The sequence below is a fragment of the Schistocerca serialis genome, chromosome 3, assembly GCF_023864345.2.
Source record: "Schistocerca serialis cubense isolate TAMUIC-IGC-003099 chromosome 3, iqSchSeri2.2, whole genome shotgun sequence".
Taxonomy (NCBI): Eukaryota; Metazoa; Arthropoda; class Insecta; order Orthoptera; family Acrididae; genus Schistocerca; species Schistocerca serialis.
Window position 1 is genome coordinate 276417959 of NC_064640.1, and position 15021 is coordinate 276432979.

The 15021-nt window shown below is 43.0% G+C and overlaps 1 protein-coding gene across 1 annotated transcript in view; it reads left to right on the forward strand.

Moving 5' to 3' along the window:
• Nucleotides 1–15021, forward strand: part of LOC126470055 (copper chaperone for superoxide dismutase) — a 97841-nt gene that overhangs the window by 62697 nt on the left and 20123 nt on the right. Inside the window, exon 4 of the mRNA XM_050097560.1 lies at nt 9565–9631. Coding sequence (XP_049953517.1) covers nt 9565–9631 — 67 coding nt within the window. The remainder of the gene's footprint in view (nt 1–9564; nt 9632–15021) is intronic.

Genomic DNA, 15021 nt, shown 5'->3' on the forward strand with positions numbered 1-15021 from the left:
TGTTATGAGGGGACTTTAATGCCCACATCCCTCTTTGAGGTAGTCATACAACTACTGCCCTGGGCAGGACAGTTGAAGCTGTTCTGGCAGGGGCTTGACCTCAGTTTACTAAACACAGGCACTCCCACACACTTTAGTGTGGCGTGCGGCACTTTCTCAACCATTGACCTCACCATCTGCAGTTCTGGCATTCTTCCCTCCATTCAGTGGGGCGTCCACGATGACTTATGTGACAGTAACCATTACCCGATTGTTTCGACCTTCCTTCAGTCTCTCTCGCTCCGTCACCCTCCCAGGTGGGCCATATCTAAGGCTGATTGGGGTGCCTTCTCCTCTGCTTCCATCCTCCCTGTATTGCCACATGACAGTGTTGATGAATCTACTCAGACTTTGACTGCCACCATCCTTTCAGCAGCTTTTTCAGCAATCCCTTCTTCTTCAGGTTCCCCCTGCTGGAAGATGGTCCCTTAGTGGACTCCGGAAATTGCTGCAGCCATAAAAGACCACTGCCGTGCTCTTCAACACTTCAGGTGGCACCCTTCTACTGCTCTTCTTCTGGTCTTTAAACGACTCTGTGGCCGGGCCTACTACCTAATCAAATTTCAGAAACTGATTTGCTGGGAATGATATGTAGCTGCCATAGGACCCCACACCCCCTCTTCACAAGTCTGGGCGAAACTCCGCTGAATGTTTGGCCACCGTCCTCCTGCCAGGGTTGCAGGAATTTCTGTACATGGTGTTGTCTTTACCAATCTGGACTTTGTGACAGAAAATTTCACTCAGCACTTTGCTCAAGCTTCGGCATTGGCTCAATATCCACCCATGTTCCTTCTCCTGAGAGAGTGTTCAGAACAACTACCTTTGTCTTTTGTTTCTCACTGCTCAGAACCATATAATTCTCCATTCAGCGAGTGGGAATTTGCCAGCGTCCTTGCCCTTTGTCCTGACACAGCTCCTGGACTGGATTGGATACATAACCATATGCTCCAACACTTATCAGTGGCTGGCCACCATTGTATACTGACCCTCTTCAGCCGTCTGTGGGGTGAGGGGGTATTTCCTACCCAGTGGCAGGAAAGGATTGTTGTTCCAGTGTTGAAGCCAGGGAAGCTGCCTCTTCAGTTGGGTAGCTACCATCCAATTAGCCTTACTAACACCCTCTGCAAGCTCCTTGAACATATGGTGAGTCGGTGTCTGTTTTGGATCCTTGAAACCCGCAACCTTTTGTCATCGACTCAAAGTGGTTTTCGCTGTGGCCACTCTATGGTGGATAACTTGGTCCGCCTGGAGTCTGCTATCCGGTCGGCTTTTGCTCATTGGCAACACCTCCTTACAGTCTTCTTTGATTTGCATAAAGCCTATGACACCACCTGGCGCCACAACACCCTCACCACCCTTCACGAATGGGGCCTCCATGGTGCTCTGCCCATTTTTATCCATAACTTCCTTTCTTGTCACTCTTTTCAGGTCCAAGTTGGTTCCTCCAACAGCTCTCCCCATCGGCAAGAAAATGAGGTTCCACAGGGTTCTGTGCTGAGCGTCCCTCTCTTTCTCATAGCCATTAATGGTCCGACAGTGTCCCCCTCTTTGTATACTGACGATTTTTGTATGTACCTCACCTCCTCTGTAATGGGCGGTGCAGAATGCTGTCTACAGGGGGCAATCTGTCAGGTGCACTCATAGGTTCTCTCTCATGGCTTTCAGTTTTTGCCGGCCAAGACTTGTCATGCATTTCTGCCGTTGCCATACAGTCCATCCCCATCTGGAATTGTTCCTCGATGGCCAGCCCCTCGAGGTGGTGGACACCCATCGTTTCTTGGGTCTGGTCTTCGATGCCCGGTTAACACGGCTCCCTCACCTTCGCCAGCTGAAGAGGACGTGCTGGTCCCACCTCAGTGTTCTTAGGTGTCTATGCAATACCACCTGGGGTGCAGACCACTCTGTTCTCCTGCGATTGTATCAAGCATTGGTCCAGTCTCGTTTAGACTATGGAAGTCCTGTCTATGGTTCTGTGTTGCCTTTGACACTGCAGATACTAGACCCCATCCACCACTGTGGAGTCCAACTTGCGACTGGTGCCTTCCGGACTAGCCTCGTACTTAGCCTTCTCGCAGAGCCAGGGATTCCATCACTGTGAATTTTGCACCAGCAAAAGCTGATATCTTTTGCGCTCCGCATTCACTGCACCTCCAAGCACCCTACTTATGGTCTCCTTTATCCAGACACGGAGATCACCCTGTCGCAGCGGCGCCCACAATGTGGGCTTACCATGTCTGTCCTTATTCAGTCGCTCTTTTCTGAGCTCCAGCAATTGCCTTTACCACCTCTCTTCTCCACTCATGCACGTATCCCTCCGTGGTGCATCTCTCGGCCACAGCTCTGCCTTGATCTCTCAGTCAATTCAAAGGATTCTGTCCCTCCGATGGCTCTTCGCCACCAGTTCTCCTGTCTCCTCAGTTCTTTTCAGGATTCAGAAGTGATCTATACTAATGACTCCATGGTTGCTGGCCGCACTGGTTTTGCTTACACCTATGTGCGATGCACAGAACTTTGTTCTTTGCCAGGTGGCTGTAGTGTTTTTACTGCAGAATTGGTAGCCATCTTGCACGCACTGGACCATATCCACTCCTGCTCAGGACTGTCCTTCACTATATGTAGTGACTCATTGAGCGGTTTGAACACTATCGGTCAGTACTTCCCTCGCCACCTGTTGGTCATTGCTATCCAGGACTCCCTTTCTCGCCTCGCTCAACGTGGATGCTCGGTGGTTTTCATTTGGACCCCAGGCCATGTTGGGATTCCTGGCAATGAACTTGCCAATCGACTGGCTAAATTAGCTACTACCAGACTATCTCTTGCTATTCCGGAAATAGACCTTCGCTCGGCATTATGTCATCAGGTTTTGGGCCTTTGGGATGCAGACTGGATCACTCTTTCTTCTCCGAACAAGCTCAGGGCAATGAAGGATTCTACAACTCCATGGCAGTCCTCCTTACGGGCCTCTCGTAAGGCCTCTGTCATCCTCTGCTGGCTCCGCATCAGCCATACTTTTTTGACTCGTGGTTATCTCCTCAGTCGTGAGGACCCTCCTCTCTGTCGTTGTGGATCGATGTTGACTGTGGCTCACATCTTACTGGACTGCCCCAACTTAGCCACCCTACGACGGACTTTCAGCTTTCCAGACTCGCTACCCCTGGTGTTGGCTGACAATGCTTCAGCGATGGATCTTGTTTTATGTTTTATTCGTGATGGGGGTTTTAATGCTTTATTTAAGGGATGGTCCTTCCACCTTATCAGTGAGTGGAGGGGATGGCAGGCCCTCTTGCTCCCCCCTTCGCCCCAACTGGATTGGCTTCAACTGGGCTTGGTGGTTCATCCCGGCTCTCTGCCTTCCCACTCCTTTCATTACGGGGTCTGTTACGTCTTGAGTGTCTCTCGTCTCCTGTGCTTCTTCCTTCCCACCCCTGTCATTAGTCACTTTCTTTCCCTCACATCTTCTTCTGCCCTTTTCCTTCCTTCCCTTAGTTTCTCATTTTATGGACATTGTAGTTGCTTCTCCTAATGTGGGATTTTATTAGTTTTAGTTAATCTAAGGTCGGAGGGACTGATGACCGCGTAGTTTGGTCCCTTCTACATCCAACCAACCAATCCATACCAGGGGGGTTTCCACCAGGGTCACTCTGCCGCTGATAGTCCAGTGTCCCTAGACTATTCCATCTGAACAGACTTTTCCAGATGCCAATGCCTGGTTGTCATCGTTTTTAATTTAAGAGAAGCTTATGACATGACCTGGCGACATCATATACTTGCCACATATGAGTGGGGTCTCGGAGGCCCGCTTCTGATTTTCATCTAAAACTTCCTGTCGCTCCGTACTTTCCACGTCCAACTTGGTGCCTCCCATAATTCCCCCCATCCAGGAGAATGGAGTCCCGCAGAGCTATGTATTGAGTGTTTTCTCAATTTTTAGTGGTCATTAATGGTCTAGCAGCAGCTCTGGGGCCACCCGTCTCACCTTATCTCTGTGCACGCAACTTTTGCATTTCCTACTACTTCACCAGTACTGGTGTTGCTGAGCGGTGCCTACAGGAAGCCATCCACAAGGTGCAGTCATGGGCTCTAGCCCACAGCTTCCAGTTTTCAGATGCAAAGTCATGCGTCGTGCATTTCTGTTGACATCGTACCATTCATCTGGAACCAGAACGTTACCTTGATGATGATCCACTTGCTGTAGTGGAGACATATTGATTCTTCGGATTGATTTTCAGCACCCAATTGACTTGGCTTCCTTACCTTTGTCAGCTTAAGTGCACCTCAGTGCCTTCCGCTGCCTGAGCAACACCAACTGGGGTACAGATCACTCTACACTGCTGCAGCTCTACAGAGCCCTTGTTCAATCCCGCCTTCATTATGGGAGTCTGGTTTATGGTTTGGCGGCACCCTCAGCATTGCAGTTACTAGACCCAGTGCGCCACTGTGGAGTTCAACTAGTGAAGGGAGTATTTTGGATGATTCCGGTGACCAGTGTGGTGGCTGGAGATTGGAGTCCCTCTATTGCAGAACAGGCATGCACAACTGCTCACCAATTACGTCGCACACATTTGTAGCTTTCCTGACCATCCAAATTACCGTCTCCGTTTACCAACCATGGTGGTTCATCTCGTGCATCGGCAGCCGAGGTCAGGGATTATGATCGCGGTTCATGTCGGATTGCTTCGGAGTTCTTCCCTTTACCACCTCTACTCCAGGTCCATTCATATACACCTCCACAGTGTATACCTAGGCCGCAGCTTCTTCTGGACCTTTCACATGGCCCTAAGGACTCAGTTCCTCCCGAGGCTCTCCACTGTCACTCTATTTTGATTCTTGCCATGTCCCAAGGCTCTTAAGTAATTTACACTGATTGCTTGATGGCTGATGGTCATTTTGGCTTTGTCTATTCTCACAGAGGACATATCAAACAGCACTCCTTGCCGGATGGTTGCAGAGCTGATGGCCATATCTCGTGCTCTTGAGCATATCTGTTTGTGCTCTGGTGAGTTGTTTCTTGTCTGTTGTGACTCCTTGAGCAGCTTACAAACTATTGACCAGTGCTACCCTCGCCATCCTTTGGTAGCAACCATCCAGGAGTCCATCTATGCCCTGGAACAGTCTGATCATTCAGTGGTGTTTGTCTGGACCCCAGGTAACGTTGGATTGCCAGGCAATGAACTTGCTGACACACTGGCCAAACAGGCTATGTGCAAACCGCTTCTGGAGATTGGCATCTCTGAAACTGACCTCCGTTCGGTATTGCGCCATAAGGTTTTTCAGCTTTGGGAGACAGAATGGCATCACCTTGGTACGCACAACAAACTGCATGCCATAAAGTAGGCTACGAATGTGTGGAAGTCCTCCATGTGGGCCTCTCGCAGGGATCTGTGGTTCTCTGCCAGCTTCGCATCGGGCACGCTTGGGTGACCCACGGCTATGTCGTTCTCCATGAAGACCCATCTCAGTGTCAGTGTGGTGGCCGGTTGACATTGGCTCATATTCTGTTGCGTTGTACTACTTTGGCTACCCTGTAATGTAATCTTTGGTTACTGGACTCTTTATCATTAATTTTAGCTGACAACACCTCATCGGCTGATTCAGTTTTATATTTTATATATTGTTCTATCTAATTTTTAGCACATGTCCTTTGTCAGTCTGTGTTCTCTACCCTAGTGCTTTTAGGCTGGAGGTTTTGATGTGTTGCAGAGTGGTTGGCTTATCCTTTTTATTCTCATGATCAGCCAGACACAGTCATCTGCTCTCATTTTAGTCCCTTCTATCTGTTTCTTGCATGTCTCTGTGGTCTCCTTGTCCATTGTAGTGTTTGTTGCCTTTCTGTCATTCTTGTGATTTTTTCCCCTCCTGGTTTTCTACTGTGAGTCTGGTTTTTTTAGTCTTTCCCTTGTGGAGTTGTTTCTAGGAACAAGGGACCAATGACCAGGCAGTTTGGTCCCCCCCCCCCCCCCTCTCCCCTTTCAACGAACCATCCAACCAACCAATCAACTACCATACGTATATCTAGTACACGATTATTGTTTACATTATTATTCACATTAATCCTAGTTTCACAGGTGTTAATGGGTAAGCGACTGCTTGGGTCACTTTTTAAAAGTACCCCCGTCAACATCTTAAGATGATTTGGTAGCGAATTATGAGGGTCAGCCCGTGTGACATACAGGCTTTTTGCTTTTCATCTTCTGTTAAGTACATGAAAGTCTGTTTTATACCTTTTATCATGGTTGTGAATTTGTGTTCCTGTATGTGACCTTAGTGTCTTCTTTCCCTACTATAATGGCTTGTGGCATGTACATGGCATAAACTGTGAGAATATTGAAACTGGTAAACAGGCTTTTACAGGATGTATCATATTTCACTTTTGCTGCAATTCTCAAGGCTTTCTTCTGCAGTTTGAAACCATTTTCATATTAGTGTGACAGTTCCTGACCCAAAGTACTATTCCGTAAGACAAGAAAGGTTATACTAATCCAAAATATACAGTCCTTGGGGTTTCAGAATTTAGTTGAGAATTGAGAGATGATGATAACCTCTCCTTAATGCATGTAGATGTTGTTTTGATACATGGTCAACTTGTTGGTCCCATGAAAGTTGGTCTTATATGAATCAGCTCAAAAATTTACATTCTGAACAGGTTTTTGACAGAAACCCATCATTCGCAATATCTTGTCTGTTGGGATCACTCAGTTTAAAGTGAATAATATTTATTTGTTCTGTGTTAACTTCTTAGTTGTCTCTTTCAAAGTGTGCTGTTGCCTTTTCAGTAAAGTTTTGAATCTCTTCAGACACCAGATATGTCATCAGTATACATAGCGATGAGATGCTTACTATCTAGAGAACTTGAGAAATCATTTACATAACATATGAATAGGAATGGAGCCCTGAGGAACACAGCCATGTCCTCTCCAATATTTCTCCATTATTATATACTGGGTGCACCTCCTAAGAGTCATCAGGCACATTTTCTCTGGTGTTGCTGCAGACATTTGCTATATCTCTTTTGCAATTTATAGATGGAGTCAGTCCAAACAAATGCTGCTCATCTTGTCTTTCGTGTGACGCCCAGCATTGTTGGACATATCTGTTTTTTTACCGTTACAAATAAAAGAATTTTTAAAGTGGAATTTTACATGTTATTCAATAGGGCGGTTCCAAGTTAGCTTAGTGAAATATTCGTTTATTCTGGTTCATGCCAAATGCTAGTGCAATGCAGTGGCACTGCTGAGTCTCTGTTGGAGTACTGGTTATTCATTGTTTGTTACTGTCCCATTCATACATATTAGTAAAAGGAGCATCAGACTAGACTAGTGTTTTTTTCTAATTTAGGACTACTCTATCAAATGGGCATGTAAAATTCTTCTTTAAAAATCATTTTGTGTGTAATGGGAAACATACTGACACCTTCTGTCACCACTGGGCATTCCACAAAAACCTGATGAACTGTATTTGTTTGGGCTGACTCCAGCTACACACTGCAAAAGCAAGATTGCAAATATCTGCTGAAGCACCAGAGAAAACATGCCTGACAACTCTTAGGAAGCTCATCCTGTATAATTTGCATATGCTATTGTTTGACTTTTAAATATGTTTGTAGAATTGCATTAGTTTTCCAGTGACACCGCTTATTCCAAATTTTTTTTGCACATCATGATGTACTGTATCAAGTTTTTGAGAGGTCCAGGAGTACTGCTGCTGCTTGGTATTGTTAGTTTATTTTTACAAGTACATAATGGACATTTTGTACTGCTGCTGATGTGATACTTTGACTTCTTCTGAAACCGTGGTGGAAATCACTAATGTTTCAGCATTATTCCAGTGTTGCAAGACTCCTTTTAACATTATTTCCTGAATCAGTTTCCTGACTGCTGGGATTGGGGCAATAGATTTGTAGCTATATCACATCCATTGTGACAAATTAACTGGGCAGTATTGTAGTTGAGAAATGTGTTTTATGTTGAATTGTGAATGATATCATAGACATTCAATTATAGAAGCTCAAAAAGAGTGTGTGTGCGTGCGCGCGCAGCATGGTCCGTATGTGTACACCAACTGACGGATGAAGAGAAATGAATTCAGTTGTTGGGTGTGAAAAAGTATAAGGCTAAAGAGAAGGCCTAAGAGTGTTAATTTGAATAGTACTATGCATACATACGTGTGTGCACACATGCATGTATGCACGCATAGGACCATTCAAATTAACACTTGTGGGCCTTCTCTTTAGCCCAGTACTTTTTTACACTCAACAAGTGAGTTTGCTTGTGTTGATCAGTCAGTCTACTATGTAGTGTGATCTTTATCATTTCCTGATTGATTGCTTCTTAGCCCTGTAGATTTGATGATAATTATTCCGTAACGTCACTTTCTATTCATGTCCATTGGTTGAGTCTGGTAGTTATGTTTTTCAAGACTGTGTGACTCTGATGAGTACGCCTCTTTGGTACATTCTTTCTGTGTCCCTCAAGTTCAGCTGCCCGTACATACTGTAATCGGAGTTTCTATATTTGCATATACATTTCTGCACGTGACTTGGGTAATGTATTCAGAATTTTATTCTTTGTCATAAGATTTTTCTCATAATTTTACATTATTTTGCTTTTAATTGCACTTTAAAATTTTTTTTTGGGAAGTAAATGTGTCTAATGTGTAGATTTATTCTGTTTCGATAACTGTTGTATGCATTAGACTTTTAGTGTAAGGACAGGTTAACTGAAATGTAGTTTCTATTTTCTGAAGTCTGACTTTTATAGAATCATTTTTGTAAAAATTTTCAGTGATACATTTACCTAGGTATCTAGATTATTTAATGCAGAATATTTTGTTGTTGCTAATTTTGATCATACATGGTGTTTTGCATCAGTCATGTTTTTGTGTCAGTGGTAGTCTAATATTTCCTATTTCAAGTTGTTTTTTTTTTTTTTGTGCATTTGTTATGTCTTAAGCAATTAATGCCATGTCATCAGCATAGACTAGACGATATAATTTTACATATTTGTGCTTAGGTCTCAGTAAGTGTGTTGATGTTCCTGCTTTCCCAATTCTCCTTCTCTTCCCAGGGTGCAGTTGAATAAGAATGGGATAGGGTATCATGTACTCGTGCTAAGCCCTCTCATAACTGTGTGTCTTGTGAAAAGAAAAGAGACTGAAACAACGACCAATGACACTCTGAGTCAAAACTATGATCCTGTTCATGTCCATTCAGGTGTAGACCCTCAGCAAATGCTTCCCTACTATTGATAATGGCAGTAATTTTTTTGCAGGGAAGTTTTTCTCTCTTTGATGTCTAAAATATAAAAAGAACTATATTTGTATAGTATTTAAAGTTAACTTTTCTGTTCAGGATTCCCCAACATAGATTGAAAAACTTCCATGTTGCATTTCATTTGTGTCAATACTGCACAAGAATTGGAATTTTTGCTTGATTTATAGCTAGCTTATTTTTGCACTTTCAAATGTATGTGTATATTTTCAGGTATTGGAGTGCTGGATTAATTTTAATTTTCTTTATTCCATTAACAGCTTGGGTGGGCACTATAACCCACAGAATACAACCCATGGTGGTCCACTTGACAATGCAGGATGTCGAGTAAGTATGTAATTAAGAATGATATTGATAAATAATACTGATTCCATAACAGTATGTGGGTGCAGATAAGTCAAGTAAATGCATGTTGAGACATTACAGCAAGCTAGTCAGTCATTGCTCCCAGTCATAGCTCCCCCTTTTCTCTGCAGGGGGGGGGGGGGGGGGGGGGGGGGGGGCAGGGCAGGGCAGGGCAGGGCAGGGCAGGGCAGGGCAGGAGGCAGTGGCAAAGTAATAAGGATGAAGTAGAGGTGATGTGATACGTGTGTATATTGGGATGGCAACAAAATTAAGCATATTGTAAAACAGTAAAGTGTTCAGATTACATTATAAACAAATAAATAGAAAAGTTATTTACACACATTGTTTTACAATAGATGGTTGTGATGATACACGGCAGTACGACTACTGTTGATTAAACTGACAGAAAAAATTGCATTCAAAATTATAAAATACATATAAAGTCAATACACATTGTTTAAAACTGGCACTCACAACATCATATGCAGAGTAAAAGCAGTATTTTTATCTGTAAAATTGATAGTTAACTTAATCAGAAGTATTCCCCTGTGTCTAATTCTGTCATACCCATGATATATGTGCTGGTCATTTATCTGATGTTATTTGAGTGGCAGGTCTTGTATATGTGCTCTTCATTATTTTTAGTGAATCGGTGATAACTGTTGTTCATAAAATTAAGTTTCTAGATTACACACTGATGGATAAAAAATGTTAAGCACCCAGAAGGAGAGGGGGGGCGGGGGGAGGAAACTTCATGTGTTGAAAGCTTATGTGATGTTATTTCAGTGATTACAAAGTCAAGTCAAATTTACAAAGAACTTGCAGTATGCGCCCACTTATTAGTATAGCATTGCACTTCCTCTGGCCATGGATGCATGCAGTGATTCAGTTGGAAAGGATGTCATAAAGACGTACCCTCACCCTAGGCAGCTGTTGTAACTGATCATTGATATGCTAGATACTGGGACAAATTTGACATCCGAGTTAATCCCACACATATTCTATCAGGAACAGATCTGGAAATCTTGCTGGCAGTAGGAGTACCTCAACATCTCACAGACACTTTATATACACACTTCATTTGTAGAGCATTGAAAAATGGTACCACAATACTGTCACACAAGAGGATGCAGGATGTTCGCGATGTACCATTGTGCCATCAGAGTTCCCCCAATCGCTACAAGCCGTGACCTGAAGTCATATCCGATGGCTCCCTACACCGTGACACCAGGAGTAACACTACCGTGCCTCTCCAAAACATTGGAAAAATATGACCTCTTCCCAGTTTGCTGCCATACATGACAGTGATTGTCATCCAGGGTAGTCAGAACCGCGATTAATCACTGAACACAGTGTGACACCATTCGTCATCAGTACATACTTTCTGGTCATGGTACCACTCCAAACACAGTTTAGTCTTAATGGTACTCTTTGCATTGGATGGGAATTCCCTAGTCCAACTGCTGCCAGTCTCCAGCCAATGGTGTGAGATAAGCCAGAAGGTTTCAAGAGGTCCATTCCTTGTTCTTAGATGGCAGGTGCCGATGTGAAGGCATTATGATTTGTTTAATGCACAATATAGACGTAGTAGACCAGAACCTTGATGATGAGTTTGCCTACCCTCACGTTCCCATGCAGTCCATCATCTGACCACTGTCACATCCAAATGTCCCACAAATCTGAATATTGCATGAGTCTAACAGCCAGCCAATTGGAGACTGACAGTGAGGCACATTCCAAACTGTGTCAGGTGCTGATGAAGCTGTCTACATGATAATGCAACATCTCCATGTCCTTCAGCTATCACACAACATTTGAAACAGCTCACACCCCTTATTCTCCATCATTTTGACAACACTAATGCACTCTAGTGGCTGTTCTGCCTGTCACAGAAAATTGCAGCTACATCTACATCTACATGACTACTCCGCAATTCACATTTAAGTGCTTGGCAGGGGTTCATCGAACCACAATCATACTATATCTCTACCATTCCACTCCTGAACAGCGCGGGGGAAAAACGAACACCTAAACCTTTCTGTTCGAGCTCTGATTTCTCTTATTTTATTTTGATGATCATTCCTACCTATGTAGGTTGGGCTCAACAAAATATTTTCACATTCGGAAGAGAAAGTTGGTGACTGAAATTTCATAAATAGATCTCGCCGCACCGAAAAATGTCTTTGCTTTAATGACTTCCATCCCAATTTGCGTATCATATCTGCCACACTCTCTCCCCTATTACGTGATAATAGAAAACGAACCGCCCTTTTTTGCACCCTTTCAATGTCCTCCGTCAATCCCACCTGGTAAGGATCCCACACCGCGCAGCAATATTCTAACAGAGGACGAACGAGTGTAGTGTAAGCTGTCTCTTTAGTGGACTTGTTGCATCTTCTAAGTGTCCTGCCAATGAAACGCAACCTTTGGCTCGCCTTCCCCACAATATTATCTATGTGGTCTTTCCAACTGAAGTTGTTCGTAATTTTTACACCCAGGTCCTTAGTTGAATTGACAGCTTTGAGAATTGTACTATTTATCGAGTAATTGAATTCCAATGGATTTCTTTTGGAACTCATGTGGATCACCTCACACTTTTCGTTATTTAGCGTCAACTGCTACCTGCCACACCATACAGCAATCTTTTCTAAATCGCTTTGCAACGTATACTGGTCTGCGGATGACCTTACTAGACGGTAAATTACAGCATCATCTGCGAACAACCTAAGAGAACTGCTCAGATTGTCACCCAGGTCATTTATGAAGAATGGTGTCAAAAGCTTTCCGGAAATCTAGAAATACGGAATCAACTTAAGATCCCCTGTCGATAGCGGCCATTACTTCGTGCAAATAAAGAGCTAGCTGTGTTGCACAAGAACGATGTTTTCTGAAACCATGCTGATTACGTATCAATAGATCGTTCCCTTTGAGGTGATTCATAATGTTTGAATACAGTATATGCTCCAAAACCCTACTGCAAACCGACGTCAATGATGTAGGTCTGTAGTTCGATGGATTACTTCTACTACCCTTCTTAAACACTGGTGCGACCTGCACAATTTTCCAATCTGTAGGTACAGATCTATCGGTGAGCGAGCGGTTGTATATGATTGCTAAGTAGGGAGCTATTGTATCAGCGTAATCTGAAAGGAACCTAATCGGTATACAATCTGGACCTGAAGACTTGCCCGTATCAAGCGATTTGAGTTACTTCGCAACCCCTAAGGTTCTAAGAAACTCGTGGTGGCAGCTGTTCGTGTTTCAAATTCTGGAATATTCCATTCGTCTTCCCTGGTGAAGGAATTTCGGAAAACTGCGTTCAATAACTCTGCTTTAGCGGCACAGTCGTCGGTAACAGTACCATCGGCACTGCGCAGCGAAGGTATTGACTGCATCTTGCTGCTTGTGTACTTTACATACGACCAGAATTTCTTCGGATTTTCTACCAAATTTCGAGACAATGTTTTGTTGTGGAACCTATTAAAGGCATATCGCATTGAAGTCCGTGCCAAATTTCAAGTGTCTGTAAATTTTAGCCAATCTTCGGGATTTTGCGTTCTGAACTTCGCATGCTTTCTTCGTTGCCTCTGCAACAGCGTTCGGACCTGTTTTGTGTACCACGGGGGATCAGTTCCATCTCTTACCAATTTATGAGGTATGAATCTCTCAATTGCTGTTGCTACTATATCTTTGAATTTGTGCCACATCTCGTCGACATTTGCATAGTCAGTTCTGAAGGAATGGAGATTGTCTCTTAGGCTTTATCCCCTTTTTTAAATAAAATTATTTTGCGTTTGTTTCCGGTGTATTTGGAAGAAACGGTATTGAGCCTAGCTACAACGACCTTGTGATCACTAATCTCTGTATCAGTCATGATGCTCTCTATCAGCTCTGGATTGTTTATGGCTAAGAGGTCAAGTGTGATTTCACAACCATTTACAATTCGCGTGGGTTCGTGGACTAACTGCTCGAAATAATTTTCGGAGAAAGCATTTAGAACAATCTCGGAAGATGTTTTCTGCCTGCCAGCTCTGATCACCTAAATGCGCACAGGTGAAGTGTACATTTACAAAGTTACATTGACAACTGATTGTGTCTTCTGGGTGCTTCACTTTTGTCAGGCACTGTAAAGACAGGGAACAGGTAACATTATGAGGCCTGGAATAACATTTTTTTGATACTAGAAGAGAGAAGTGTCTATTTACATTGCTTTAATAATTCTTTTGTGCATAATATGTGTGGTTTTGTATGACCTGCTGCAAAAGGTATGCAGTGCATATAATGAGACTGACTGCCAAGACAAGATCTTGTGGTTGATTAAAGTAAAAGACAGAGGAAATGGCATCAGTAATATACAGCAATCAGACTGTAGTTTGACACAGAAATAGAATCCTATGTGTTGGGAAGGGGAGGGGGGGGGGCTGTGTCATGAACAAGATAAATGAATAATGTTGATACGAAATACGTGCTAGAATGCAATGTATTGGTTACCTGTCAAATCTCACCTGAATCAAATGTACTCTCACGTATCTGGGTTTCAACTTGATTGGACATTTTCAATCCTTACTACATCTGGGATCAAGACAGATTTCAGAATTACAAACTACGTTGCCAGATATGATTGCTGTACATCATGCCACACTATCAAGCTTATTTAGAAAATCAGGCATCCTGAACAGTGCCTTTGAAGACAGTTATCACTAACAGTACATGCTTAGTCTCATGAGGAGCAATATTTTGTGTTTTATTTCTATTCCACAGGACCACTGTAACACTGGCACACAATTATACAGTACATAGCTATGTTTAATGCATAATAATGAAAGAATAGTAACCATAACAGTAAAGTTTCTCACTGACCATCAATTCTTGAGGATGTCAGTTGAAACTGTATTTTGCTGAATGATGTACTATTCTCTGTGCAGTAGGGTATATGCTTGTCATAAATATATTGTTTCTCTGTTCTGTGTTCATTGAATAGTTACATTTATCCGTGTCAAATTAATGTGTGCTGTGAAAAGCAAATCACATGTGCTTGTGATTAGCAGTTTAAGAATCCATAGCTTGTTAAATTGTGCCTTACATGAACTTTGTGAATCAACGTTGTATGTGGAAGATGACACAACTTTAAACTAAAAATATTCTTGGTGTTTGAATTGTGTCTACCATGAAATAATACATCATTTCAAATTGCCCAATAAAAGTATACAAAGTGAAACTGGCCAGTGGTGAACAGTATTTTGATTGTAGAAGTAGCTGGTCACATATGAGCATCTTTCATAAGAGATTCCCATTTATCCTCTGTTCAGAAAATTTGATTGTCTACTTCATTAACCATGCCATCATGTTGTAAGGCAGTAGAATGTCACACA